We start from the raw sequence: 26,724 nt of genomic DNA on the forward strand, positions 1-26,724 counted from the left end.
GTCCTTCTGCCTGCATGAGCGAAGTCACAAGGGATCGACTGTTGTTTATCTGGTAACAAGCCATGAATAACTTGCATTTCAACATTGTGTGCTGTGGGTACCATTTATCACTGGCAATACAGCTTTAAATCAGCTCCCCAATTCTTTCATACTTTTTCACTTTGTATCGCCAAAAAAGCTGCAACAATTTGAAAGGTATTGATTAGGATAACATCGGGGTGGCAGTTTGTTGGTGCAGCCATTGTGTTAAGATTTGCTGATTTCCTGCTGTGGTGAGTTCCTCATCTTTACTGGTCTGTTGGTCACAGGGAGAGAATCAGATGAGTCATTGAAACTGGCCCAGGAGCAGATTATTTGCTTGCAGCCTTGATCCTGAATTATCTCCCGCCAAAGAGATCTATCGCAAAGAAAAAACCTTAAACAGGCCATGGAAGTTGAAGAAATTTAATTGACTATTATTGCCTGCAGAAGTTTTTAGTTTGTAAGAGATTATTTACATTGCTGGAAAGGCTCTGAACAGTGAACTTTTCTTCTCTTCTTTCCCCCCCCCCCCCCAGTACTTGGGACGCAAAGCAAGGCCCTGTAAAAGATGTGTACAGCCTGGCTAACAACCCACAGTACAAACTGGAGGTGCAGTGTCCACAAGGTGGTGCTGTAGTTTGGGTTCTACTGACGAGACACATTACTGACAAGGTAAGCAGTCAGTAGAGGGCGTCAAGGCATTGGGTTAGTTGCCCAGTCTTTGTTAGAATCCTAATATTTTTGGCACTTTCTTTATTCAAATGCTATTTTGAATCCCTGGAACTCATTCTTGTGTAGTCTCTCTGACTACAAAAGCAGCATGTGTTCCATACACATTGTGTGTCTGTTTCGATCTCTATTTTCTTTACTGTCACATTAGAATGTTGTTTGCAAGCCTTCATACAGTTCATCTGGTCCGGTGGAAAGTTCAGCGTTTTTCTCTTCTTCTGTTTATCAATAATTATGTACAGCTTCTGTGATTATTCTTTGATTTTCTGTGCCTACTAAATCATTTTTAATGCTTTGTTTACTTAATGCTTTAGTTCCTGTTGGTTCTTGCAGTGTAGAAGCTAGTCAGCATTTAATGGGGTTTCTGAGCTGGCAGTCTATGTTCTCGTCCATTTAATTTACTTTGCCTTTAAACTCCCATGGGGGAACAGGTTAGAAATAGTTTGGATTGATTTGTGGATTGGTTGTTTGGATCTGCCCCACCTGCAACCAGACACTATAACTTTATAAACTGAACACGTCTGAGAGAAGATTGGCAAGAGGAGATATTTATGTTGAAGAGCGATTCTGCGGCACGCAAAACATTTTGTCTCGACTGGCCACCGATCTGATGCAAAGTAAACCTTTTTCCTGCATTCAGCATGGGTTGCCAGCCCATCATTAATATGCAATCATTTTCTCTACTCCTTACTGAGAGTATTGTGGACTGACGCAGCAAAGCTGCTTTACTGGCATGAATTTAAATGCTGTACAGAAGGGGCAGGGTTGGGTAATCCATTTTAAAAAGAAAGCAAACTCCTGTTGCAGTCTGTGTTCTTGACGTTCTAACTCACTGACACAAAATGGTCAGGGGCTGTGTCTGTGATTCTCCATGCAGTGAGGTTCTGGTTTCAACCAGGATGTTGGGGTGAGGGACAGTCTGGGGGCAGTGAGAGAATGTAAGAGGCCAAATCAGTCCCTGCCGCACTCGCACATCTAATAACCAGCTTGAGAGCAATGTATGCAGATTGCTGCTGAAATACATTCTGCTGCAGCTTGTTCTATAATTTGATTGTTGTGTCTGTGAGCTCTTGTGTAAAATAAAAGGCAAGAATTATAGACTTGACTGTAGCATGGGACTCCTTGACAAAGCAATCCATAATAATGAGTATTGAGAGAGATGAGCTGGTCCGTGTCTTTGTTTTTCCTCATTGACGATGTAGTTTGTAAAAGCTTTGTTGTTCCACAGGCTGAGAAGGGAATTTTCATGATTATGTCTTTATATAGATTTAGGAAGGATGTCAAGGCCATGGAGAGGGTACAGAAAAGACCTACTAAGATAATATCGGTCATGTGAGGCTTTGGTTGTGAGGAGAGACCAGAGAAATTGGGGCTCTTTTTCAATAGAACAGAGAAGGGTGCAGAGAGATCCGATGGAGATATTCAAAATTTGCAGAGGTTTTGATGAGCTTAATGGGAAAGAACTGTTTCCACTTGCCAGCAACTCAGTAACTGGAGAGAATAAATTTAAGATCATCAAAAGAATGAAGGGAGCACTTTTTTTATCCAGGTGGTTGTTAGGATATGGAACGCTCTACTAGAAATGGTGATCAAAGGACAATCTATAATAGTGGACAAATAATTGATTTTTTTTAAAGGGTATGGGGAAAAGGCCGGGGATGGGACTAAGTGGATAGCTCTTTCAGAGAGTCGGCACAGGTACGATGGGCTGAATGGCCTTGTCCTGTGCTGTAAGGTTTTCTATGATTCTGTGTAACTTGTTCACGCTCTAACCCAACTGCTAAATTCATATTCTAATTACAGGATGATTTTGCCCACAATCGAGAATTTATAACGTTGGTAGTTTACCAGACTGGAGGGAAGAAGGTTTATTATCCAAGTAAGTATGTTGCTTGCAAAAATGGCAGTAGAGCTGGCAAGATTTTGGAAGAGCAACCTTCTGAGCTATTGGAAGAGCTCTGTGAGGATTAAAGCGAAGAACAGTGGGTTGTTTTGAAGCCATTAAATGGCGTGTGGAAACGAAATAAATTCCTACAAAAAGTAATATCAAAGCAAGTCCAAGATCACAATGGCTGAGGAGCTCAAAAGTAACTTAAAAGTCAAAGCAGAAATATTTTAGGGTCCAGCAAAGCAAACTGTATGAGGAATGGGATTCACACAGCAGTGAGTGGAGAAGTGCAGTGAACAAAGCAAGACCAATAGAATGGTGGGCTGTAGGTAAGAGTGAAAAGGCTCCCAGGAATTTTTTTTTGTTACTTGTTGATCTCTCATGGTCCTGCACCTGGAGAGCAAAGACCAAGTGTCGCCCTCCAATCAAGTGGGATTAGAAATGGATAATGGAGATGCAATTGGGTTTCTTTAACTTGGACTGGGAGTGTAGAATTATAGGACATTAATATAAAATCAACAAACCTCAAGCAAATTTGAGGTTAAAAAGAAATGTTAATTCTGCAGGGTAGTGGATATGTGAAGTAGACTTTTTGATAAACCAGTTTAATGGCAGATCAGCGAATGTATTTTTTTTAAACCGGCATTTTTGGTTAGGGATGTGATTGAGGGTGGAGTAGAAATGGAGTTGGAGTTAATCACAGTTTTTAGGCAAATGCAGCAGCCAACTTGCACACAAGGTTCCACAAACAGCAGTGAGATAATGACCAGATAATCTGTATTTTAAATCTCTACTACAACAACTTGCATTTGTATAGCACCTTTAACATAGTAAAACATCCCATGGCGCTTCACAGGAGCATTATCAAACAAAATTTGACACCAAGCCAAAGAAGATATGACAGGTGACTCAAAGCTTCGTCAAAGAGGTAGGTTTTAAGGAGCGTCTTAAAGGAGACGAGAGAGGCAGATAGGTTTAGTGAGGGAATTCCAGAGTTTAGGGCCTAGGCAGCTGAAGGCACAGCCACCAGTGGTGGGCCGAAGGAAATTGGGGATGCGCAAGAGGCCAGAATTGGAGGAATGCAGAGTTCTCAGAGGGTTGCAGGGCTGGAGGAGGTTACAGAGATAGGATGGGGTGAGGCCATGGAGGGATCTGAACAGAGGATGAGAATTTTAAAATGGAGGTGTTGTGGATTGGGAGCCAATGTAGGTCAGTGAGCACAGGGGCATTGGATGAAGGGGACTTTGTACAAGTTCGGACACCAGCAGCAGCGTTTTGGATGAGTTCAAGTTTATGGAGGGTGCAAGGTGGGCTGGCCAGAGGAGCATTAGAATAGTTGAGTCTGGAGGTGACAAAAGCATGGATGAGTTTCAGCAGCAGATGAACTGAGGCAGGAGCAGAGACAGAAGATGCTATGGAGGTGGAAATAGGCAGTCTGTGATAGCGAGGATATGGGGTTGGTAGCTCCGCTCAGGGTCAAATAGGCCACGAGGTTGCGAACAGTCTAATTCAGCCAGTGGCCAGCGAGAGGGATGGATAGTGGCTAGAGAACGGAGTTTGTGGCAGCGTCCACAGACCTCTACCTCCAGCATTGTCTCTTTATCATGTCATCTAACAAGTATACCGGATATGCTGAAATGTTTGTGGTATCAATTAATGTCATTGTAGTTTCCTGAGGGTTATCTGGACCTTACCTTTTTACTACTACTCAGTTCAGGGTTCTAAATTTGGTGATTTCAGACCTTTACGTGACATATTTTCTTACTGTAAGTGGACAGGTCATACAAATAAATAGTCTGTTGTCGAGCAATGTTTTTGGACTGGTGAAATTCAAAGATTGTGCAGAAAACCCATTTTGGGTGCAAAGCAACTGCATTTAGTGTTGTGGTAAACTTGTTCGCAACATTCTGCTGTTGTGTTAAAAATCTGGTCAAAGCCTCCTTTTATGTAGCTGAAGAAAGGCAATGAAATGATTAACAATAGATTAAAGCTAACAGAGCAGCAGCAGAAATCCAAACACTAACAGAACAAATGCAAGATTGAACCAGAAATGCTGGTGCGTGAGAATCTTTGATCTGCGTGCACGTTCAGTCATTGTAATAAATCTGCATCACACCTGTCTGCATTAAAAACGTAACGAGGTTTTAAATATTCTGGGGTAGCTATATTAAACTAATAAATAGGTAGTGAGTCTGCCTCCCTCTTGTCATCTACTTTTTTTCATTGCATGTTAAATATGTTCTTTTTCATTCTCATGACCACCCCAGGGATACATGTTTGTATTAGTAGTGTCTCAGTATTAGAAGCAGATTACCACTCATTACATGCTCGGAGTATGACTGTTGCTTTCTCGATGGTGTTACTAATTGCAATTATAGTCTTAATCTTCAATCAGTTATGAAACTGTACCGGATATGTCCAGACTGATTCTTGGATTGGCATGTGCTGAACTCTTAACCTAGTTTGATAAATTTATTTTCAAATGTCATGTTTACTTGTAGGCGATCCTCCCCCATTCATTGATGGAATTCGAATAAACAGCCCTCATTACCTGACCAAGATCAAGCTGACCACCCCAGGGACGAACACATTTACTTTAGTGGTGTCTCAGTACGAGAAGCAGAACACTATCCATTACACACTCAGGGTACGTAGAGTATCGCATCGCTTTGGCTTTCTCACTGCTGTTACGAACTGAACGTTAAAAATGATTTTGGTCAATTTTGACACTGCATATGTCCAGACTGGTTCCTACATAAGTCACTGCACTTCAAAGCAGTTTGTTGTGTGAAGTTCTTTTGAGGAATCCTGAAAGATGTGATGAAGCACTAAATAATGCAATTCCTTCCTTTCCTACCTACCTGCCTAACGGATACCTGGTTTGTGGATTTGGCCCCTACTGTATCTCTGGCCCATTATGGGTCCTGGTAGGGATGAGTTGAGTCAAAAGTGGAAACATGGGAGCTGTGCAGTGGGTCAATGGAGGCAAATGGGAGACGTGGGGAGGGGGGAGTGATGGGAGAAATGCCTGTGACTGGAAGAGACTGGCAGGGCTGGAGACGAAAGGGGCCATAGTGGGTTATGAAACCAAGAAAGAAAGACTTGCATTTATATAGCGCCTTTCTCAACCTCAGGACATCCCAAAGTCCTTTACAGCCAATTAAGTACTTTTGAAGTGTAGTCACTGTTGTAATGTAGAAAATATGGCAGCCAATTAGCAAAAAGTAATGAGATAGTGACCAGATAATCTATTTTAGTGATGTTGGTTGAGAGGCAAATATTGGCCAGGACACCAGGGAGAACTTCCCTGTTCTTCAAAATAGTGCCATGGGATCTTTTGCATCTACCTGAGAGGGCAAGTGGGGACTCTGTTTAACGTCTCATTCGAAAGATGGCAACTCCAACAGTGCGGTTCTCCCTTAGTAATGCACTGAAGTGTCAGCCTAGATTATGTGCTCAAGTCTCTGGAGTGGGACTTGAACCCACAACCTTCTGAATCCGAGGCGAGAGTGCAGCCACTGAGCCACAGCTGACAGTACGAAGATAGGACAGTTATGGTTTGGAACAATAGCCAAAGGCCACGGAGTAACCCTGATTTATAAGTACAAAGATTGGGGAAAGCTATACATGGGTGAAAGGGTTGGTTAAGGAGGAGGTTGGCTAGCCTGTTGCCACTCACTGTCGGGGCTCACACATGTCACTAGTGTGAGGTACCAGAAGGTGACTGGACCCTAACAAGGAATGATGCTTTCAGAAGAGAGGAAAAAGATGACAATTTAAAAAAATTAAAAAAAAGTGACTAAAACTGAAAAAAATGCTGAATTGTTTCCTTAAAAACTGTGATTCCCTGGACTGTCACATCTGTAGTATACAAAGCATCTCATTAAGCTGTGTATTAACTTTTCCCAACTCTGATCTACTGGCACAACATGCTGGGTTTTACAACAGACAGAAATTATGTTGATCAGTTACGGGATTTTTTTCCCTCTAACAGGTTTACTCCATGTGCAAGTTTACATTCTCAAAGATCCCATTTCCATACACACACTATAAGCGGGTGAGTGTTTCTGGCACCAAGCTACGCAAACTTCAAATTAAAAGTTGTATATGCACCTGTAGATATCTTCAGATGTTTGGGCTTTTGAGTAAAACGTTAATACTTTTTAAGTACTGTGTATCCTGTTCTGGTTGGGAATAGTATAAGATAGGTGTCAGGAAAAATTTACTCACAATAAATCTACTGTCAACTGAAGGAGATCTGTAGCACTGCAAGTAATCTAACCTAAAGTCACAGATCTAACACGCAGTTCAGGCTTGTGAAGGGTCCCGTCGGTTCATGGGGGCTGCAAGGTGCAGTGCGTCTCCCTAAACACAGGGAAGCGTTTTACACTGGCCGTCTTCTTCCATTCGATAACTTTCCTTCAAGGTTAATGATTAACCTTCATTAAGTTAAACCAGTCAAGGCAGTTCTGGATTCTCGAAGAGTAAGAGAGGGCAGTGTTGGTCTGTAATTAATCCGTAATTAAAAACAGAAAATTTCTATGATAACACTCTGATTCCACAGCATTAGAATCTTCTTTCAGCACAGAAGGAAACCATTTGGCCCGTCGAAGATTAGTCCCACTCCCCCATAGAATCTTAGAAATTCACCCACATCCAGAAGAGAAAGTTTGGTTACTGTTCCGTGTCTAATGCCTCCTTAGAACTCACCTATTGTCAGTAAGCCTGTAAAAGGCAGCATATTATTTCTCAGTAAATAACCATCTTTGGCACATGACCATCTTAACCCTCAATGTGCCATGGATGAGTTTGCTAATCTGGGTGCAATATTTCCAGTTGCTGCAGATTGAGTTGCATACTGCACTCGGGACTCATAATATTGGGGAATTCACTGCTCAGTCTAGTTGCCTCTAAATTTCATCATGTAATTATTTTCTTGGAACTTTTTCCTAGAAAATAACATGCTGTCTATTCTACATATCCTAATTGTCTTTACAGCATAACTAACATATAAAGGAAATAATTACACTCCTGATAATTAATGACCATCATCTTGAATCTATTACGATTCACTTGAGTTGCATGAGATTGGCTTCTTAATAATTGGGCACACAATTTAGTGTTTTTTTTTTGTTAGAACGCAGATTATGGGGCAATCTAATAGAAGTGTTTAAAATTATGAAAGTGTGGGACAGGGTAGATAGAAGCAGACTGTTTCCAGGAGTTGAGGGGTCAAGAATGAGGGGCCATCGATAGAAGATTAAATGTAAGAGATTTAGAACAGAGGGCTGGAGACATTTCTTTATATGCAGAGTTCTGAGGCTGTGGATTCACTTCCAGGGTTGGTGGTTGAGGCAGAAACGATGTTAACATTCAAGATTAGATTGGATAGGTGGATGAAGGAAAAGGAGATGAATGCATATGGGAACAGGGCAGGTAACCGTGATTAGGACTATTTGCTTGTGTAGAGAGTAAACGCCAACACGGACTGATGGGCGAATGGCCTGTTTCCGTGGTGTAATTTCTATGTATTTCATTATTGATGCAGGTTTCTGAGCATGTCCTAGCTAATCCAGACTGTAACGTTACATACTGCTCATACGAATGGTTCACTGCTTACTGATAATATCCAAATGATTGCAGCTGATGTTTCTATCTATGTTCAGTCCTGTAGTTTAAAATGGAAGTCCTTGATCTAGCAGAACTACCAGAGATGAAAGTTTTATTGAATTGGTTTTCAAAATCTGTTTGCAAGTGTAGCAGATACTGAAATGTGTGTTCTGAAACTTCCATGACTTGCAGTACCAAAGCTTTGTGTGTGTGTGTTTGTGCCAGGTAAATGGTCAGTGGAAAGGTCAGACTGCAGGCGGATGTGGGAATTACAGAGACACCTACAAGATGAATCCAGTGTACCAGATCACTGCAGAGAAAACCGGGCCATTGCTGATCGAACTGCGGGGGCCAAGGTCAGTGAAGAATCAAAAGAACCTTGGGTTCAGGAAGAACTGTGTTTGGTTTCTTTGTTTATTTTTGATATTTTATATATTTATAAAAGAGTAAAATGCTCTGCTTTTATTTTCAAGGTTGAAAATTACATCAAACGTTGTAATATATACTGCATAGAATTACAGCACAAAGACAGGCCATTTGGCCCAAATGGTCTATGCCGGTGCTTATGCTCCACACGAGCCTCCTCCCATACTATTTCATCTCACTCTATCAGCATCTCCTTTTTCTCCCGCGTGTACTTATTGAGCTTCCCCTTAAATGCATCTATGCTATTCGCCTTAACTACTCCATGTGGTAGCGAGTTTCACATTCTAACTGCTCTCTAAACAAAAGTTTCTCCTGAATTCCTTATTGGATTTATTAGTGACTATCTTATATTTATGACCCCTAGATTCGGACTCCCCCACAAGTGGAAACACCTTCTCTCGGTCTACCTTAACAAACCCCTTCATAATTGTAAAGACCTCTATTAGGTTATCCCTCACTCTTCTCGAGAAAAGAGCCCCAGCCTGTTCAGACTTTGAAATAATTTACTGTGTAAAAATAAATCAGGAACTTTCCACAGCATCCCTGCACCTTTTCAAAAAAGAATCCTCCCTTGTAATGGGAATATCTTCAGGGAGCAAAGCGTGTTCTCAGCACAAAATATTTCCTGCTTGCACTTAATAAATCTTGCTACTTCAGAATGTGGAGAACTCTTTGAGTCATGCGTGTGTTTGTTTCCCCGAGATGTTCTCTCTGCTCTTAAACCTCTTATTAAAACTGCAATACCTCTTCAATTTCAAGGAGTAAGTAATGAAATATAAATGAGGAAGGTTGGGAGAGGAGCATGTCCTGTCATGTACATGGGTCCCCTAACGCTGTGTAAATGCATCTTGGGAAGCTAAAGATGGGTATGGATTAGTTAGTAGCTCATGGTGTTGCTTACAGAGTTGGTAGAGTGCATGGGGAAAGTGTTTTAGGAAGTAAATGTGACACAGAACCTATGTGCAAGTCTTTGTGTATTATAGATATGTCACAAGATCAAAAGTTACATACAGATCAGGACAGCCATTCGGCCCATCTTAATTCATCCAGAAGTGCCCTACAGTCCCCCACTGCTGTATCTAATTGGTTCTTGAATGATTCCAGTATTTTTGCCTCCACTACTCTATATGGGAGTTCATTCCAAGTGTTGACTCCTCTCTGAAGAGAAACTTCCTAGATCAGTCTTAAAATTGCTGTTTACTAAATTGGCCCATTCTCCTGCTCCCAGAGTTTAATTTTGTAGCAGTATTCTGGGTTAACCTTTTCCATTCCCCGAACTATCTTATATTCCTCTGTCTTAACGCTAAGTAATATTGGGTGACTTTTTCCTCCCTCTTCCTCTGCTTGGGGAGGGGTCTGTACCTTACCCCAAACATGCCTTCTCAATCCCAAGTAGTAGGGGCAGGATGGGGAGCTTACTGTGTTGGGAAGTTGAGCCCATGTAACGACAACAACAACTTGCATTTATATAGCACCTTTAGCATAGTAAAACGTTCCAAGACGCTTCACAGGAGCGATGTCAGACAAAATTTGACACCGAACGACATGAGATATTTAGACAGATGACCAAAAGCTTGGTCAAAGGTAAGTTTTAAGGACTGTCTTAAAGGAGGAGAGGGAGGTGGAGAGTCACCGAGGTTTAGGGAAGAAATTCCAGAGCTTGGGGCCTCGACAGCTGAAAACACAGCTGCCAATAATGGGGTGAAGTAAATGGTGGATGCGCAAGAGGCCAGAATTAGAGGAACGCAGAGATCTCGGAGGGTTGTAGGGCTTTAGGAGGTTAAAGATAGGAGGGGCAAGGCCAAGGAGGGATTTGAAAAGGATGACGACGTTTAAGCTGAGGCATTGGTGGACTGGGAACCAATGTAGTTCAGCGAGCACAGGGGTGAATAGCATTTGGTGCGAGTTAGGATATGCACTCTGAGGGGACTGGGGCACTGCACCAGGAACCAACCAATTGAGATTACAAATAACCATAAATACATTCTTTGAATTATGCATTGTTTCTTGAAGCTTATTTGTTATTTACCCACTTTCCCTCTCTTTGCAGGCAATACAGTGTTGGATTTGAAATGGTGTCTGTCTCAACAGCAGGAGACACGGAGTTCCATAAAAAGCCCAGTGGCGATTATAGGTATTGTTTTCTGCTTTTTATTTGTACGGTCTCCAGTGATGGAATTTGTTCTCATTGTCACCTTAAACACATTTAGTAGCATCAGCTATATTTTTTATTAAAGTTGCAAGTTCCTGAAATACTTTGGAGTAAAAAGAATCGATTCATGTTCGTGGCTATTGCTTTGTCAGTTGTGCCAGCTCATCTGTGGCCCCATCCCATCCTTGCCAAGAGCCACTGGCTCCACCTGCCTGAATGAGTTGATCCTTCAAATCCCTCCATGGCCTTGTTTCACCCCCATATATATGTCTGTACCCTCTGCTCCTCTGGGACCAGTGTCCTCCTGGCTCCCTGCCTGCTCCTCTGGGACCAGTGTCCTCCTGGCTCCCTGTCTGCTCCTCTGGGACCAGTGTCCTCCTGGCTCCCTGTCTGCTCCTCTGGGACCAGTGTCCTCCTGGCTCCCTGTCTGCTCCTCTGGGACCAGTGTCCTCCTGGCTCCCTGTCTGCTCCTCTGGCACCAGTGTCCTGGCTCCCTGTCTGCACCACCAGCAGCCAGTGTCCTGGCTCCCTGTCTGCTCCTCTGGCACCAGTGTCCTGGCTCCCTGTCTGCTCCTCTGGCACCAGTGTCCTGGCTCCCTGTCTGCACCACCAGCAGCCAGTGTACTCCTCTGGAGTTCTAATCTCCAAACCCCTCCATTACTTCCCTTGCAGCTTCACTTAGCCCGTTTTTGACTCTGCTTCCTCCTGCTCCATCTCCACCTTGGTCCAGTAAAGTGCTCGGAGACGTGTTTCTGTATGTGGGGAGCACTACAGAAATGCTGTAGTTATCCTCTTGCAGCCTTTTAGAAAACATGTGCTTTTAGTCATTTTTAAAATCTGTAATAGAGAACAAGAAAAAATATCCAACTGGTTTTGGTCATCTGATGCAGGGACATGTCTACTTTTTTTTTCCACCCACGTGAATTTTGTCCTTTAATGTGTGATCGGTGGCTCAGTGGTAGCACTCTTGGCTCGGAGTCCAAAGGTTGTGGGTTCAAATCCCACTCCAGAGACTTGAGCACATAATCCAGGCTGACACCCCAGTGCAGTACTGAGGGAGTGCTGCACTGTCGGACTGCCGTCTTTCGAATGAGACGTTAAACCGAGGCCCCATCTGCCCCCTCAGGTGGGCGTAAAAGATCCCATGGCACTATTTCAAAGCAGAGCAGAGGAGTTATCCCTGGTATCCTGGCCAATATTTATCCCTCAACCAACATCACTAAAACAGATTATCTGGTCATTATCACATTGCTGTTTATGGGACTGTGTGCAAATTAGCTGCTGCCTTTCCTACAACAGTGACTACACTTCAAAAGTACTTCATTGGCTGTAAAACACATTGGGATGTCCTGAGGTCATGAAAGGCACTATATAAATTCAAGTCTTTTATTCTAGTGACAACCAGTTTGTACAGTTCGTGTGTGACCTGATAATATATTGACAGTTGGCAGTTAACATTTCATTTCTTTTTCTGCAGATCTGGGTTTTGCTATTCAGAAGTTGAGCGTGTCCCTGCAGGAGTTTACAACATCATCCCCACAACCTTCCTCCCTGCTCAGGAAGGGCCTTTCTTCTTAGACTTCCACAGCGCCATCCCACTCAAGATGACTCCGTTACAGTGAGCCAAGGAACTGTAATGAGCACCTTTTACTCTTGAGAAGAAATCGCAGAATCATGTACATGCCTGTTAATAGGAATGTTTTTTTTTTAAAGGGGACATTTTCTCAGGCACCAGTTGGAATTCACTCATTCTGGAGTCTCTCAAAGAAATTCTGTATAAAGAGGTGGTTACTGTTGGGGAAGATTCCTATACTTCCACTGAAATTCACTCACATTAAGCAAAGTTAGTCCAAGAGAGAAACCAAGCTTGTGTTGGGAGAGATCTCATGCTTTTTTGAAATGAAGGAACCATGTAAATGCTTTTTATATCTTTACATAAAGCAAGCGATGTACATATTTCTACTGTAGAATATAACTGGGAATCTTCTGCAATTTAATTTCGGCCCCAGTATTGCAATCGATTAACTAGATCTAGGGTGGGATTGATTGGATTTTTTCACCAGTGCTCAGTTACAAACTTTGTTGCCGGCCCTTTACATGACGACACAAGACTGGAAATGTTTTGAGAGTTTTTAAACTACATGAAAAGCAGCCGTTGATGTTTACTGGAGTTATTCTGCACCTTGGGGCAATGTATATTGTAAACCAAAGACCAGTCAATATTTGTAATATGAATTTTTTTTTTCTTTATAAAAGAAAAGGGTGGATACTGGTCTGGTGATTCAGCTGTATGTATTTCTATTACAGATTATATATTTTTATCCATTTTTTTGGTATCTAGCATAAATACAATTATGCATCCACATACTGGTTGTGGGAAAGCTGAATTTTCTTTATGGAAGATACTAATTTACTCTTATTTCAAGACAGGAAACCTCGGAACTAGTCTGTGCATAACATCTTGGATTATGGAGAGTAAAATAAATCAATGTTTCTCTGTCAATGTTCTGTTGTGTGCAATTTATCTTGTTCAGGTCAGTCCATATTGCCTTCTCATGGTCTGATTGTTCTGAGAATAGTGTGCCTTATATTGCTGCAAACTAATCCCTACACTTCATAGCCCATATGCCCAGTGTGCAAATTGGCTGCTGCATTTCCTACATTACAACAGTGACTACACTTCAAAAGTAATAAATTGGCTGTAAAGCTGAAGTTGCAAAAGACACTGTATAAATTACAAGTCTTACTGTTTCCATCACAGAGGGGAAGGGCCCATGTGTGGGTGAAAGAAACTTTACAGTTAAGTTTAAATATTTAATCAAACATTATCTCTTTTCTCCTATCTAGTGGTTGAATTTGCCTGTTCTCACTAGGCTATAAGACAGAGCACCAAATCTAGATCATCCAGTAGTCCTGGAATCAAAAGCTAGCTCATCTCATGCTGGCTGATTAGAATATTCAGTGATGAATATGGAACTCTGGTCTGCAAGCTGTGTGGTAAGAGATGTACATGTGAGGGTCAGTGGAATAGCACTGGGTATCTGGCTCTTGTAGGACAGTCAAGAATGACTCCAGTGGGAAATAAAAACTGCTTGCTGCTACCTTTGAGTCACCTGTCCCAAAATATCCTCTGGACAATCTACAAACTTTTCTATTTGTGTCAGCTGTAACCAGATAAAAAAAAAAAAAAAATTAAGTGATAGTGGTGAAGGGATAAATATTGGTCAGGACACAGGAGAACTCCCCTGCTCCTCAGTAGTAGCATGGGACCTTTTACATCCACCTGAGAGACAGACAGGGCCTCGGTTTAATGTCTCATCTAATAAACAGCACCTCAGTGCAGCACTCCCTCAGTACTGCAGTGGAGTGTCAGCCTAGATTATGGGCTCAAGTCTGGAGTGGGACTTGAACACTCCATCTTCTGACTCCGGTGAGTGTGCTACCCACTGAGCTACCTGCTTAAAAAAATTATCAACCTGTTGAATGGTCCTTCTCCCCATACTGCAAACGCAATCAAAATCTTTCCCAAATTATTTACTCCATTGCATTACTACCCAGTCAGCTACAGAATTAAATACAAGTTTATCTGGTACTTCAAACAAGTGAAGTTGTGTGATCTGAATTAAAAATCACAAAAAAAGTTTGCAGATTAAAATTCAGTCACAAACATTTTTTCCTATCTTAAAGCCACAAAAGAGATTAAGTCATGCTGTTCAGTGAAAATGGTTTGGGATTAGTATGGAGTGAGTGACCTGTAGGTTTGGAACTATCTTGCGGGCGGGGGGGAGAAAGAGAAAGAGACTCCAACTACATTTAGTGTTCATTTTCTAAGAGCTGAAAATGGAACAAAGTTCTTCAGTCAGTAAATGAAAACAGTTTGTTTCCTCCATATGATTGAAGGAAGTTTTTAAAAACTAAAACTAGCCTACAAAATATTCAGCATTTAAACCAAAATTATGGGAAAGCAGTGAAGTGCCCCTATTACAAGGCAATCCTTAAGTTTTTTTTATGCCTATCCCTTTTCACATGCCTAATAAATTTGTAAGATTGAAGCAGTTTTATTCAGTTGTACAAAAAAGAAACTTGTTCATTTGTAACTATAATTGAGTTGAGGTTGTCCTTTAGACAGAGTGGTCAGTGCTGCTCAATATCATTCTGTTCTCATCCAAGTCTTTGTACATATAAGATACACAAACGCAGTCACAATGATGAGCTGTATATGTATTCAGAATGTGTAGACATACAAGCCAGGTTAATAAATGACAGAACCTATAAAATATAGTTAAAAGCGCCATACACAACTCTTATTACAATACAGAAAGGAAACATGTACAAAAAGTAACACTGAAAACAATGTCTAAAGACTAATATGTGGTACAGATTGATAAATGTTTTAAACATAAGGCATGCAGGCTTTGCCATTGGTCACTTTACTTGCATGACTCAAAGTCAGAAACAGCAGCCTTGGCAAACTGGGTTGGGTGTTTCCTGTGGTAAGATATAAGAACTAGTTTTACAATCTGGATTCCCACTGCACGCCCCCGGCCAAGACACTATTCTGTTGCCTGCATCACCTTGTCGATGTCTGTAGTGCATTTGGATTGGTGCAAATGGCTGGCTGTAAAAGGAAGAAAACTTGACAAGACAGTGAAAATGCAACAACCTCAAAAGCCAACATCCTGCTCTATAGCAGTGGCTGGTTGTCTCCCCAAATCTTCTGTTTTCTTCTGCATGGTCAAGAGGATGTGTTGGAATCCAGCCTGGCCCCCTTTCCAGCTACTAAACTGTGTTGGATCACTTAATAAACACACAATACTATGCACAGGAAGTGAAGCACCTTTGGCAGTTTCCTTTGTTTTTTTTTGTTGCAAGTGTCCTTCTGAATAACAGGAAGGTCCTTAAGGTCTGGTTTTCAACAGGACATGACAACTACAATTGCCATAAAGACAGATCTAATCCCTCGATGGAGCCAGCATATCCCGCTGCACAGGGATGTGACAGGCGTCAACATGGAAGAGGGACACAATGACGTGGCGCACACGAATACAGCACAAAGTACAAGTGGAGTGAAGCAGGACCTTCTGCTGATCGGAGCTCCACCTCTGCCGCATGTAAGGTCATCAGTCAGGGAGCAAAGCTAAAAAGGATCTTACTTCACATCCAGTTCAACGGCACAAAATCGGTTACTGCTACTTTGCCACCAGCCTGAAATCAGACCACTAACTACAGATTTTGCAGATGCCCCATTAATTCATTTCTATCCAGAACTACTCCTGTAGTTTCCTTTTTCCCAATTATGAGCACCAGCCACTCTAAAGAGAAAGCTTTCAGCATAGTAGTTAGACAGCAATTAAAAGGTCAAGACCGTGTCTGTGAGCGAATAAGTCGGTGACGCAATGTTTCCTGGCACATTTAGGGTGTCGCTTCACACAATATTTAACAGGTTGGTGACTGAGCCAATTCGCAGACTTCTATTTCTGAAATTCTCTTCTCCTTCGGCTCTGTGCACTTGACTGAAATTTGAGTTACTCTGATCTTCAGGGTTGTTTCATCAATGGTCTGTTGGTTAATCAGTTTGTCCTTTTCATTTTCAACACCTTCGGCCCTGTCCCCTGTCCAAATGATAAAATAAAATAAATAAAAAAGTTGATAACTTTGTCCATTTAGGTGAGCATCACACTGTCTTTAAAACCGTTAACAGTTCAGTGTTCGACAACAAATAGATTTCTCTACTGGGAAAGAAATGAACATGGCTGAATTTTACAATGAGCCTATTGACACCCTCACACTCTTCCCTCTCCTGAGCACGATGAGTATCAGAGTGAAGTGATTTTCAAAATGTATTTTTCTTGGCTCCCGCATATGGATACCCTGACCTTGGAATTCCTGGAGCTGGAGAGGGCAGGGAGGGAGCCTGAATTCAGCAAAACCCCAGGAGTTTCAATGTTCTATCAGAGGATGTCCCCTGAACCGATCGTCCCTCTCACCCTCCTTCTCTCACATTTAGTAAAGGAAGGATTTGCACTGAAACAGTAGCTCATCACATCTCATCCACTGAAAGATTCTTCTTCTAACGTTACCCAGAAACATCACTGACCTCTTTCAGCATCACATTCAGGAGACGAGGCTCCGCTGCATTCACTGCGAGGCCCCAGAATGGGCGAGCCCATGGCGCAATCAGACGCGGGACTCAAGAGCTCCAAGCTGGGGGGACGGGTAACTGCAGGGAAAGGGCTGGGCAGATCCAAGGGGCTGGTTGGGCAGGAGCTCAAACTGGACTCGGACTGGCCCTCCGAATCTTCAGAGACAGGGCTGCTGCAGTTATCATCTTCAAATATTTCAGACGTCACTGCAAATGAGAAAGGGATGTCACTCAATAATAATCAACTGGAATTCATTATGAAATCCATCATCAGGCTGCATTCAGTCTCGTTAGATTAGACAACTTAATTTATTCGTTAAAAGTGGAGAGGGATTTCTGGAGATATCAGAGGCAATGCATAAAGACCTTTGGTAGGTTTGATATTTACCTAACTGCTTCTGGTTGTAGTGTGTTTCCAATAAACACTTTCTAAAAGTCTACATTTTATTGGGTGTTCTCAAATGTCATCTGAACTATTTAACATGCAAATCCATTCAAATAGCATTCTTGTGCAGCAATGATTTTGAAGAGGCAAAGCCTAGATCCTTTAGATAAGTGAAAAGTTTCCTGAATAATTCCCTGATCTGTAATAGAGGGGCAGGGAAAGAGTATTGAAAATGGAAATCGTCATTTAATTAACTTACCTCATTAACGATACATTCCACGTAATGGGGAGTGAATTTGGGGAATGAATTTTGGCGCAAATGTGTGGCCGATATATGGCATTTTCAAACGGAGCCCAATAAAGATAAGAGGGGTCCTATTACATGGCTCAGATTTTAAACATGTTCCCGTGACATATTTTGCACGAAAAAGAGTCAGATTCTCACAAGTAGGACAAATATTTCGAGCTCCCAAATGCCACAAGGCTTACTATTCATTTTAATTAGGCTCACTAACCATTTCCTCCAATCAAGTTGTCCTTTTTGCTATTGTAACCTGCACATTAGGCTTTGCAAATCGCAGGAGTAAAGTCTGTAACATTCAGTGGTTACCCGAGAGACACTGTCAAAAAATAAATGGTGTGCTGTCCTTCAAATTAAAATGATTTTAACTAGGATTTACCAGAGAACTATTTTGGGAGAGAGCAATTAGGTAGCTTTAAACCATATACTTAATAGGAAATATCTGTTCGATAATAATATGAGACATTAATTTTTTTTGTAAAAGGTAGAGCAAACTCACAAAGCATGAATGAAAGGAGACAAAGAAACGAGTTTAAATATATAATCAAACATGATCTACTTTCTCCTACTAATTGTTTTAATCTAAAATAGTGTTAAATTAATTTCCTTCTCTTGAATTTGCCAGTTCTCACTAGGCTAAAAGACAGAGCACCAAATATAGATCATCTAGTGGGGTCCTGGGATCAAAATCTCACTTATCTCATGCTGGCTGATTAGAATATTCAGTGATGAATATGGAACTCTGGTCTATAGCCTGCATAGTGAGAGAAATAGATGTGGGGGTCAGTGAAATAGCACTGGAAAGCTGGCTCTTGTAGGACAGTCAAGAATGATTCCAGTGGGAAATAAAAACGTCTTTTAAAAAAAATTTGTTTATGGGATGTGGGCGTCGCTGGCAATGCCAGCATTTATTGCCCATCCCTAATTGCCCTTGAGAAGCTGGTGGTGAGACGTCTTCTTGAACCGCTGCAGTCCGTGTGGTGAAGATACTCCCACAGTGCTGTTAGGTAGGGAGTTCCAGGGTTTTGACCCAGCGACGATGAAGGATCGGCGATATACTTCTAAATCAGGATGGTGTGTGACTTGGAGGGGACCTTGGAGGTGGTGGTGTTTCCATGCGCCTGCTGCCCTTGTCCTTCCAGGTGGAAGAGGTCGCGGGTTTGGGAGGTGCTGCCGAAGAAGCCTTGGCAAGTTGCTGCAGTGCATCTTGTAGATGGTACACACTGCAGCCACAGTACGCTGGTGGTGGAGGGAGTGAATGTTTAAGGTGGTGGATGGAGTGCCAATCAAGCAGGCTGCTTTGTCTTGGATGGTGTCGAGCTTCTTGAGTGTTGTTGGAGCTGCACTCATCCGGGCAAGTGGAGAGTATTCCATCACACTCCTTACTTGTGCCTTGTAGATGGTGGAAAGGCTTTGGGGAGTCAGGAGGTGAGACACTCGCCGCAGAATACCCAGCCTTTGACCTGCTCGTTGCCACAGTATTTATGTGGCTGGTCCAGTTAAGTTTCTGGTTAATGGTGACCCCCCAGGATGTTGATAGTGGGGGATTCGGCGATGGTAATGCCGTTGAATGTCATGGGGAGGTGGTTAGACTCTCACTTGTTGGAGATAGTCATTGCCTGGCACACGTGTGCGCGAATGTTACCTGCCACTTATCAGCCCAAGCCTGAATGTTGTCCAGGTCTTGTTGCATGCGGGCATGGACTGCTTCATTATCTGAGGAGTTGTGAATGGCGCTGAACACTGTGCAGTCATCAGCGAACATCCCCATCTTGCTGCTACCATTGAGTCACCTGTCCCAAAATATTCTCTGGACAATCTACAAACTTTTCTGTTGGTGTCAGCCACGACCAGATAATCTGTTTTTAAGTGATAATGGTCGAGGGATAAATATTAGGCAGGACACTGGAGAGAACTCCCCTGCTCTTCTTTGAATAGTGCCACGGGATCCTTTACATCCACCGGAGGGGACAGATGGGACCTCAGTTTAACAGCTCCGAAAAACGGCACCTCCGACAGTGCAGCACTTCCTCAGTACTGCACTGGGAGTGTCAGCCTAGATTATGTGCTCAAGTCTGAAAGTGAGGCTTGAACCACTCTGATTCAGAGGTGAGTGTGCTACCCACTGAGCCACGTCTGACGAACCACCGCTCCAGATTTGAGACAAAGACTAATTTACAACCCTTCATGATTGCTCAGTTCATGGTTTCCCTATGGGTAGCTTTATACAATATAGCACATTGTTAAAAATTTTTTATTAAAGTACTTTCTATAAGCTCTGTAATGAATACTGCAATTTACAAGGGAATGATGAGCGGTGTCATTTTATTTAACAAATGAGAAGTGAAAGCATGGACAAAGATGATTTGTGAGGCTGTACTTAGAGAGCTGGGACTACAGAAGCTAATTCAAAGTAAGTCACAATAGGCTGCATTTATCTAAAGTCACATGAATGGAGTCACAAGTGAGCCTCCATGTCTTAACATTAAGATTAAAGGCACATTGTTATTCTTTCAAATTTAAACTGATCATTGTATCTCATTAGTCACCCCTCCTAATATCTCCTGTGGCTCCGTTCCCACTCTCAATCGCTTTGGGATGATTTTCTACATCAAAGACTCTAGATAAATATAAGTTGTTGCACTTGTATTAAGGTCAGCAGTACACGGACATAGTTACCACATTGATCGTTCCCTGGATACGTAAACACTGACTCAGGTCCCACACCAAGGCTATGTTTACAACTCTTTCCCTCTGCATAATCTCCAGCTAGTTTTATTACCCCCTCCCCACCACCACATTGGCAGCCGCGTGTCTGGGATTAAACAATTGCTCAAAACTCTTCTTTTAATTTTAAATATAGAGATCGAGGGATTAATTGGATCTGATGGTGAGCCCCCATAAAAGTGGTGGCCCAGAACTGTGTAAATAATTATGGGATGTTAGTTAGATTGACCATATCTTTTTTTAAATCGTTTGCTTGTTTTGTGTTTTAACGATATTCAACATAAAAACTTAGCTTTTAAAAACTGATTTTCTCTGAATTTATCAGGGATTTAATTTATTTAAAAAATTTTCTCCCTTTTCTCAAGTTAAAACTTAAATCTGCCCCCTCCAAAAATGCAGGTTTTTAAAAATTGACAATTAAAATCAAGTTTGAGAATCTTTATTGACAAGTTAAACATCAGTGTTTAAAAAGTAAAATGTTATTTTTGGGGACGCTGCATTGTCAGAGATGCTGTCTTTCAGATGAGACGTTAAACTGAGGTCCCATGTGTCTTCTCATGGATGTAAAAGATTCCCATTTATATAAGACATGGAGATAGACAGATTTTTGCAAGATAAGGGAGTGAAGGGTTATGGGGAGCGGGCAGGGAAGTGGCTTTGAGCTAAAGATCAGCCATGATCTTATTGAATGGCGGAGCAGGCTCGAAGGGCCAAGTGGTCTATTCCTGCTCCTATTTCTTATATTCTTATAGCAACTTTCATGACCTCCAGACATTTCAAATGCTTTACAGCCAATGAAGTTCTTCTGAAGTGCATTTGTGCACAGCAAGGTCCCACAAACCGCAATGAGTTAAATAACCATAAAATATTGTTTAGTGATGTTGGTTGAGGGATAAATGTTGCCCAGGACATCTCAAAGAGCATCATGGGATCTTTTATATCTCCCCGAGAGAGCAGATGGAATCTCAGTTTAGCGTCCCATCTAAAAAAGAGCACGTCTGACAGTGCAACATTCCCTCATTACTGCACCGCAGTTTCAGCCGAGATTATGTGCTTATCGCTAGAGTGCGGCTCGAACCCACAGCCTTCTGACTCAGAGGTGAGAGTGCTACCACTGAACCATGGCTAACACTTTAGCTTCAAACTGGAGGTTCACTTACATCTGTCGCCTCAGTTGAATGATTACTTTGAAACTGGCCCTGTGCTGCTAATACATGAGAACGAATGGGATCACCGATGATCATCAGTTAAGAAGAATGGAGTTCAGTATTATGTTTATGTCTGCAGGCCTAGTTGGTAAATCTGTAGCAGTTGAGGTTTGCTGCATTCTCTGCTAACAACCAGCAAATCTCTGTAGTTCTATAATTAACCAAGTTGAAAGATGTGGTAGAGCATTGGGAAAATGCCAACTGTTTTAAAGAAACCACAAAGTACATACAGCACACAGTCCATTCTTGGAAACTTTAGGAGAGAAAAATGTGGCCAATAAAGTTGATCATACACTGTGTGCATTTGGTTAGTCCAGTGTGCAGTTGGACTAATACAGTAACAGGAAGGAACATGCAGCTCCTGGTTTTGTTATTAACATGTGCAATTGGACAAGGGCAAGGGTCAAGAGAAACCAAAGTTGAAAGTGGGTTAGAAATTCACATGTTGGTAACGCGAAAGGGGAGGGGTTGCACAAGGGAAACAAACATGTGGGTAAACACTACAAGTCACAAATAAAATGCCTCCTATAAGTAACAGTACAATGCTATAACCACAAGGGCTACTCACTGGACAATTCATCAGACTCAGTTTTCAAGCTGGATAGATCTTCTAGAGAGTTTCCATTTCCTTCAGCACCAACTCCACTCCCCCTGGGCCCCATCACATTGGAGCGTCTCCTTTCGTGAATCTCATCAGAGATCATCTCTAGGTTCTTCAAGGCAGCCTTGTACTCCCCTTTGGCTGCTGATAGCTTGCTCTGTAGCTCATCTACATTCTTCTTTAGATGCTATCAAATCAAAAGAAGAGACTTTAAAACGGCAATCGCATTTTCCAAACTGCGTACACTTCGTGAAAGGTTTAGTGAAATCCTGCATCAGCACAGGATCACACTTGCTGAATATAGAGTGGTTACAGGACTGGGCTCACTTTCTGTCAAAGGTTCACAGTCTCTTAGACCACAGTTGGAGCTAAATGAAGGAAACTTTATTCCAAAACTAATTTCCAAATTACGTAGAATTTACAGCACAGAAACAGGCTATTCGGCCCAAGTGGTCTATGCCGGTGTTTATACTCCTCACGAGCCTCCTCCTGCTCTAATTACCTCTTCCCACCAGACACCGTATCCCTCTATTCCTTTCTCCCTCGTGTACGCGTCAATCCTCTCCTCAAGTGTGTCAATGTTACCTGGTTCAACCACTCCATGTGGCAGCAAGTTCCACATTCTCACCACCATTCTCTCATGAAGGAATTCTGTCTTACGAGTTCTGTCTTATCACTGCAGTAACCCATAGTTACCTATTGTCTATCCATCTCTGATAAATAGAAATTACAGACACAAATTACTGTAAATTTACACAGGAACAGGAGTCAGCCACTCAGCTCCTCGAGCCTGCTCTGCCATTCAATTAGATCATGGCTGATCTGTACCTCAACTCCATATCCCTTGAACAAAAATCTATCGCTCTCATTCTTGAAAGCTCAAATTGACCCTCAGTATCCACTGCCTTTTGGGGGAGAGAGTTCCAGATTTTCCACTACTCTTTGTGTGAAGAAGTGCTTCCTGATTTCACTCCTGAATGACTTGCATGTACTGAGAAGAAAGTCTATGGAACAAAAGTCAGCAGCCAGTACGAATCAAAACTTTCAGCATGCTGCAGTACAGCAGCAGGATTACAAAGACAGGACTTTAGTGCTTTGCAGGCCAGTAACAGAAAACCACAAAACGTTCAAATTAATTTCAATTATAAACAAAATTAAATATAGTATCAATTTATCATGTTACTCCAAGTGTACCCGAACCCCACTCTGCATTTAGAATTCTGTGGATCTGTACATCGCTTTAACTGTGAGTAGTTTGGCTGCTGGGATTTGAGATGTTGTAATTTTTTAATGAGGAACTTAGATGTAGGAGTAAGGATAATGAACTTGTATTTAGAACTGTCAACCTCAGCTCGGTGTTAGGGATCACCAATAGCAAACCCACTGGAACAGACGAAAAGAAAGACTTGCATTTATATAGCGCCTTTCACGACCACCGGACATCTCAAAGCCCTTTACAGCCAATTAAGTACTTTTGAAGTGGAGTCACGGTTGTAATGTGGGAAACACGGCAGCTAATTTGCGCACAGCAAGGTCCCACAACAGCAATGTGATAATGACCAGATAATGAGGGATAAATATTGGCCAGGACACCGGGGATAACTCCCCTGCTCTTCTTCGAAATAGTGCCATGGGATCTTTTACGTCCACCTGAGAGAGCAGACAGGGGCCTCGGTTTAACGTCTCATCCGAAAGACCGTACCTCCAACGGTGCAGCAGTCCCTCAGCACTGCACTGGAGTGTCAGCCTAGCCCTTACGTGTTCAAGTCCCTGAAGTGGGACTTGAACCCACAACCTCCTGACTCAGAGATGAGTGTACTACCAACTGAGCCACAGCTGACGGAGATGCATTAAAATAGGGCAACTTTTATTTGCCTTTCCATCAATTCCCTTCCCTTCACCTCCTTGCTGGTATTGACTGCTTGCTCAGATCCAGTTCTATGGCCACCAGTTGCCCTTTGGTAGAAACATCACCGCCAGGCCACATCCTCACCTACCGTCGCCCCAGAAATGGGGACCCTGGAGATCTTCCCCTCCCTAACCTAGGAGCACTAAAATATAAATGCAGAGTGGGGTTCAGGAGAGGACCCCCCCAAAAAAAACAAAAGCACCCGATTACAGTGCACCAGACACACTGCTAAGGACCCGTGAGCACAGGGTCAGTACTTAGCTCAACACCAAATCTCTCACTTACTTTCTCAGATTTCTCATCATTACCTAGTCTGCTAGCACAGAGGAACTGATGGTGATAAAAAAAACTCTATAAACTAGTGATTGGTGTAATAAAGTAACCGACTTTTCATTAGCATTAGGTTAGACCGCTGTTGTCCAATACCTTAGCCACTAGTCACATGTAGCTAACTGCATTTCTGATGTGAACTTTAAAACCTTTTTGTGCATTTGTTGGTTAAATGGCAAGACGAAAACCAGAGTGTGCAAGTGTTTTTGAGCGTTATGGCTGCTTTACTTCCTTGGTTACTGAATGGTGGTAGATGTTTGTTAAGTAAATATACACGTGCGAAACACATTTACCTGTGTTGTGCGAGTGTGGGCAAGGCATTTCCTACTAAAACTAGTGCATGTGGCTAAAGCTGTGTCGCCATAGTAACATCTGTGGCTCATCAAAATTTTTATTGGACAATACTGGGTTTGGGATTCTAAAATATAGCTCAAACCCTCCTGCCCCGCTGCCTGTAAGGTAGCGTCATCTCTGCTCCCTGCCTTGCATTATGGGAAAAATCTTACAGTTTAGCGCTCGCAGTGCAGAGCTTCACACAACTCGTGCGCACGTGGGCTATTCTGGCATGGAAGTCAGCACGTCCCATATGACTGAAAATTAGGCGGGAAGTGCTGACCTTGGCGTCACCAATCCAACGAAGCTGTTGACCAACAGCTCCAAACTGGAAAACACCCCCCCCCCCCCCCAAAGTGTCTTGTCCAAGAGTATCCGGCCTTTAGGGATTCAGCCCCAGCAATACAAGCCCTGGATCCCACCTATAGCACAGAGAATTTCAAGTAAATGCTTACCTCCAGCTGCAGGTAGTATTTTGCTTTGAGTTCAAAATAAGGTCTACACAAGAAAGAGAAAATCAAGAGGGTTTACAAGGAGGTCAGTCAAAAACAAAAACAGTACTTTGCCCTTTTTAAAAAATAAAAATCGAGCTGCTAACTTTTTTTCTCATTATGGCCAGAGACACAAAAGAACGAACTTTCATTTATACAGCACCTTTCACTCAGGACGTCTCAAAGTGGGCGTGGGTGTGAGTGCAGGGGTTGGGGAGCAGAGTGCAGGGGCGGAGTGCAGTGTGGGGGCGGGGGGAGGGGGTGCGGAGTGTAGAGTTCAGGTGGAAATCACGCACTTGGATTTGTTAATAGCTCGTTTCAGTTTCTTCTCCAGTTGCTTCATCCTGCTCATTGCTGCGTTGTACTTCATGGCCGTGTCTTTGTGTAACAGCTCACTCCTTGTCTTGGTCTGTTCTGCTTCCATAACCTGGGATCGGGAAAGAATCAGAGGGGTGAGCTCCACTTATACACCATGGCCTTTACAAAATGATTTACAAAAAAGCACACACACAAAATGCGGCGAGGCTCAGCCTTAGCAGGTCCACCTGACCGCGGTCTACTATTCATGGTTTGTTTAAATGTTGTTCCCTTAAAGCTGCAGAAATCCCACAGCTTTCATTGTCCAACTGCTCAGCCTCCCACCCCAATCGAAAAATAAAAGATTATGGGGGAGAAATTCGGTATCGCCCCGTTTGGAGCGCAATTATCGGCCGGGCGCAAAGTTTAGCGCCTGGCGCTAATTAACGCCTCCGACTGCAAACTTGGCTTCTATCGCCCGTGGAGGTGATTGGAGCGCTAAATCAGGTGGTACACACCTCTCAAGGCGCTAATGCCGAGGAACGAGGCACTACCTCAGAGCGCTGGCGAAGCTCATGTAATGTCAGTCAGCAATGGAACACAGACACACTGGCGCCAGCCAGTTCTTAAAGGAGAGGGTAAATTTTGCTCTCCATCCACACCCTGCTCATTGCAGCCTTGAATCTCGGCCTGGAGAGACCTGTACATCAAATCTGCTGGAAAGAACAATGGAGAGGCACAGGGAAAGAGCTCAGAGTGCAGTCCCCATAGTCTCTTCTAAATCGATGCAAGGAAGGTCAAATCAAAATGAACTTGCAAAGTGCTGCTCAGTACCCAAAACTCCTTCCGGTGTCCATGACGACCATGTGTGAGGGAAGTGTATCCAGCTGCAGCTACTGATAGACCGCACTGCGGCGCTGGAGCTGCGAATGGATACATACTGGAGCATTTGCGATGCTGAGGACATCGTGGATAGCACGTTTAGGGAGTTGGTCACACCGCAGGTAAAGGCTGCACAGGCAGGAAGGGAATGGGTGACCACCAGGCAGAGTAGTAGGCGCAGGCAGGTAGTGCAGGGGTCCCCTGTGGCCATCCCCCTTTCAAACAGATATATCACTTTGGATATTGTTGAGGGAGATGGCTTATCGGGGGAAGGCAGCAGCAGCCAACTTCC

The 26,724-nt window shown here is 42.8% G+C and overlaps 2 protein-coding genes across 3 annotated transcripts in view; one reads left to right on the top strand and one right to left on the bottom strand.

Annotated features, from left to right (window-relative positions):
• The window catches only part of capn7 (calpain 7), a 38,346-nt gene extending 25,017 nt beyond the window's left edge, over positions 1-13,329 (top strand). The window contains exons 15-21 of the mRNA XM_085989032.1: positions 558-693; positions 2,554-2,629; positions 5,140-5,285; positions 6,633-6,695; positions 8,474-8,604; positions 10,725-10,808; positions 12,304-13,329. Of these exons, the coding sequence (XP_085845158.1) occupies positions 558-693; positions 2,554-2,629; positions 5,140-5,285; positions 6,633-6,695; positions 8,474-8,604; positions 10,725-10,808; positions 12,304-12,448 (781 nt within the window). The 3' untranslated portion in view covers positions 12,449-13,329. The remainder of the gene's footprint in view (positions 1-557; positions 694-2,553; positions 2,630-5,139; positions 5,286-6,632; positions 6,696-8,473; positions 8,605-10,724; positions 10,809-12,303) is intronic.
• Positions 13,330-15,029: 1,700 nt separating this feature from the next.
• The window catches only part of sh3bp5b (SH3-domain binding protein 5b (BTK-associated)), an 84,469-nt gene continuing 72,774 nt past the window's right edge, over positions 15,030-26,724 (bottom strand). For both annotated transcript variants that reach the window (XM_085989034.1, XM_085989033.1), the window contains 5 exons: positions 25,550-25,680; positions 25,218-25,260; positions 22,158-22,377; positions 16,924-17,175; positions 15,030-16,438 (listed from right to left, as the gene is read on the bottom strand). In XM_085989034.1, the coding sequence (XP_085845160.1) occupies positions 16,263-16,438; positions 16,924-17,175; positions 22,158-22,377; positions 25,218-25,260; positions 25,550-25,680 (822 nt within the window). In that variant the 3' untranslated portion in view covers positions 15,030-16,262. The remainder of the gene's footprint in view (positions 16,439-16,923; positions 17,176-22,157; positions 22,378-25,217; positions 25,261-25,549; positions 25,681-26,724) is intronic.

Source organism: Somniosus microcephalus, chromosome 5 (genome assembly GCF_052327205.1).
Source record: "Somniosus microcephalus isolate GS21.2 chromosome 5, FLI_Smic_1.0, whole genome shotgun sequence".
Classification (NCBI taxonomy): Eukaryota; Metazoa; Chordata; class Chondrichthyes; order Squaliformes; family Somniosidae; genus Somniosus; species Somniosus microcephalus.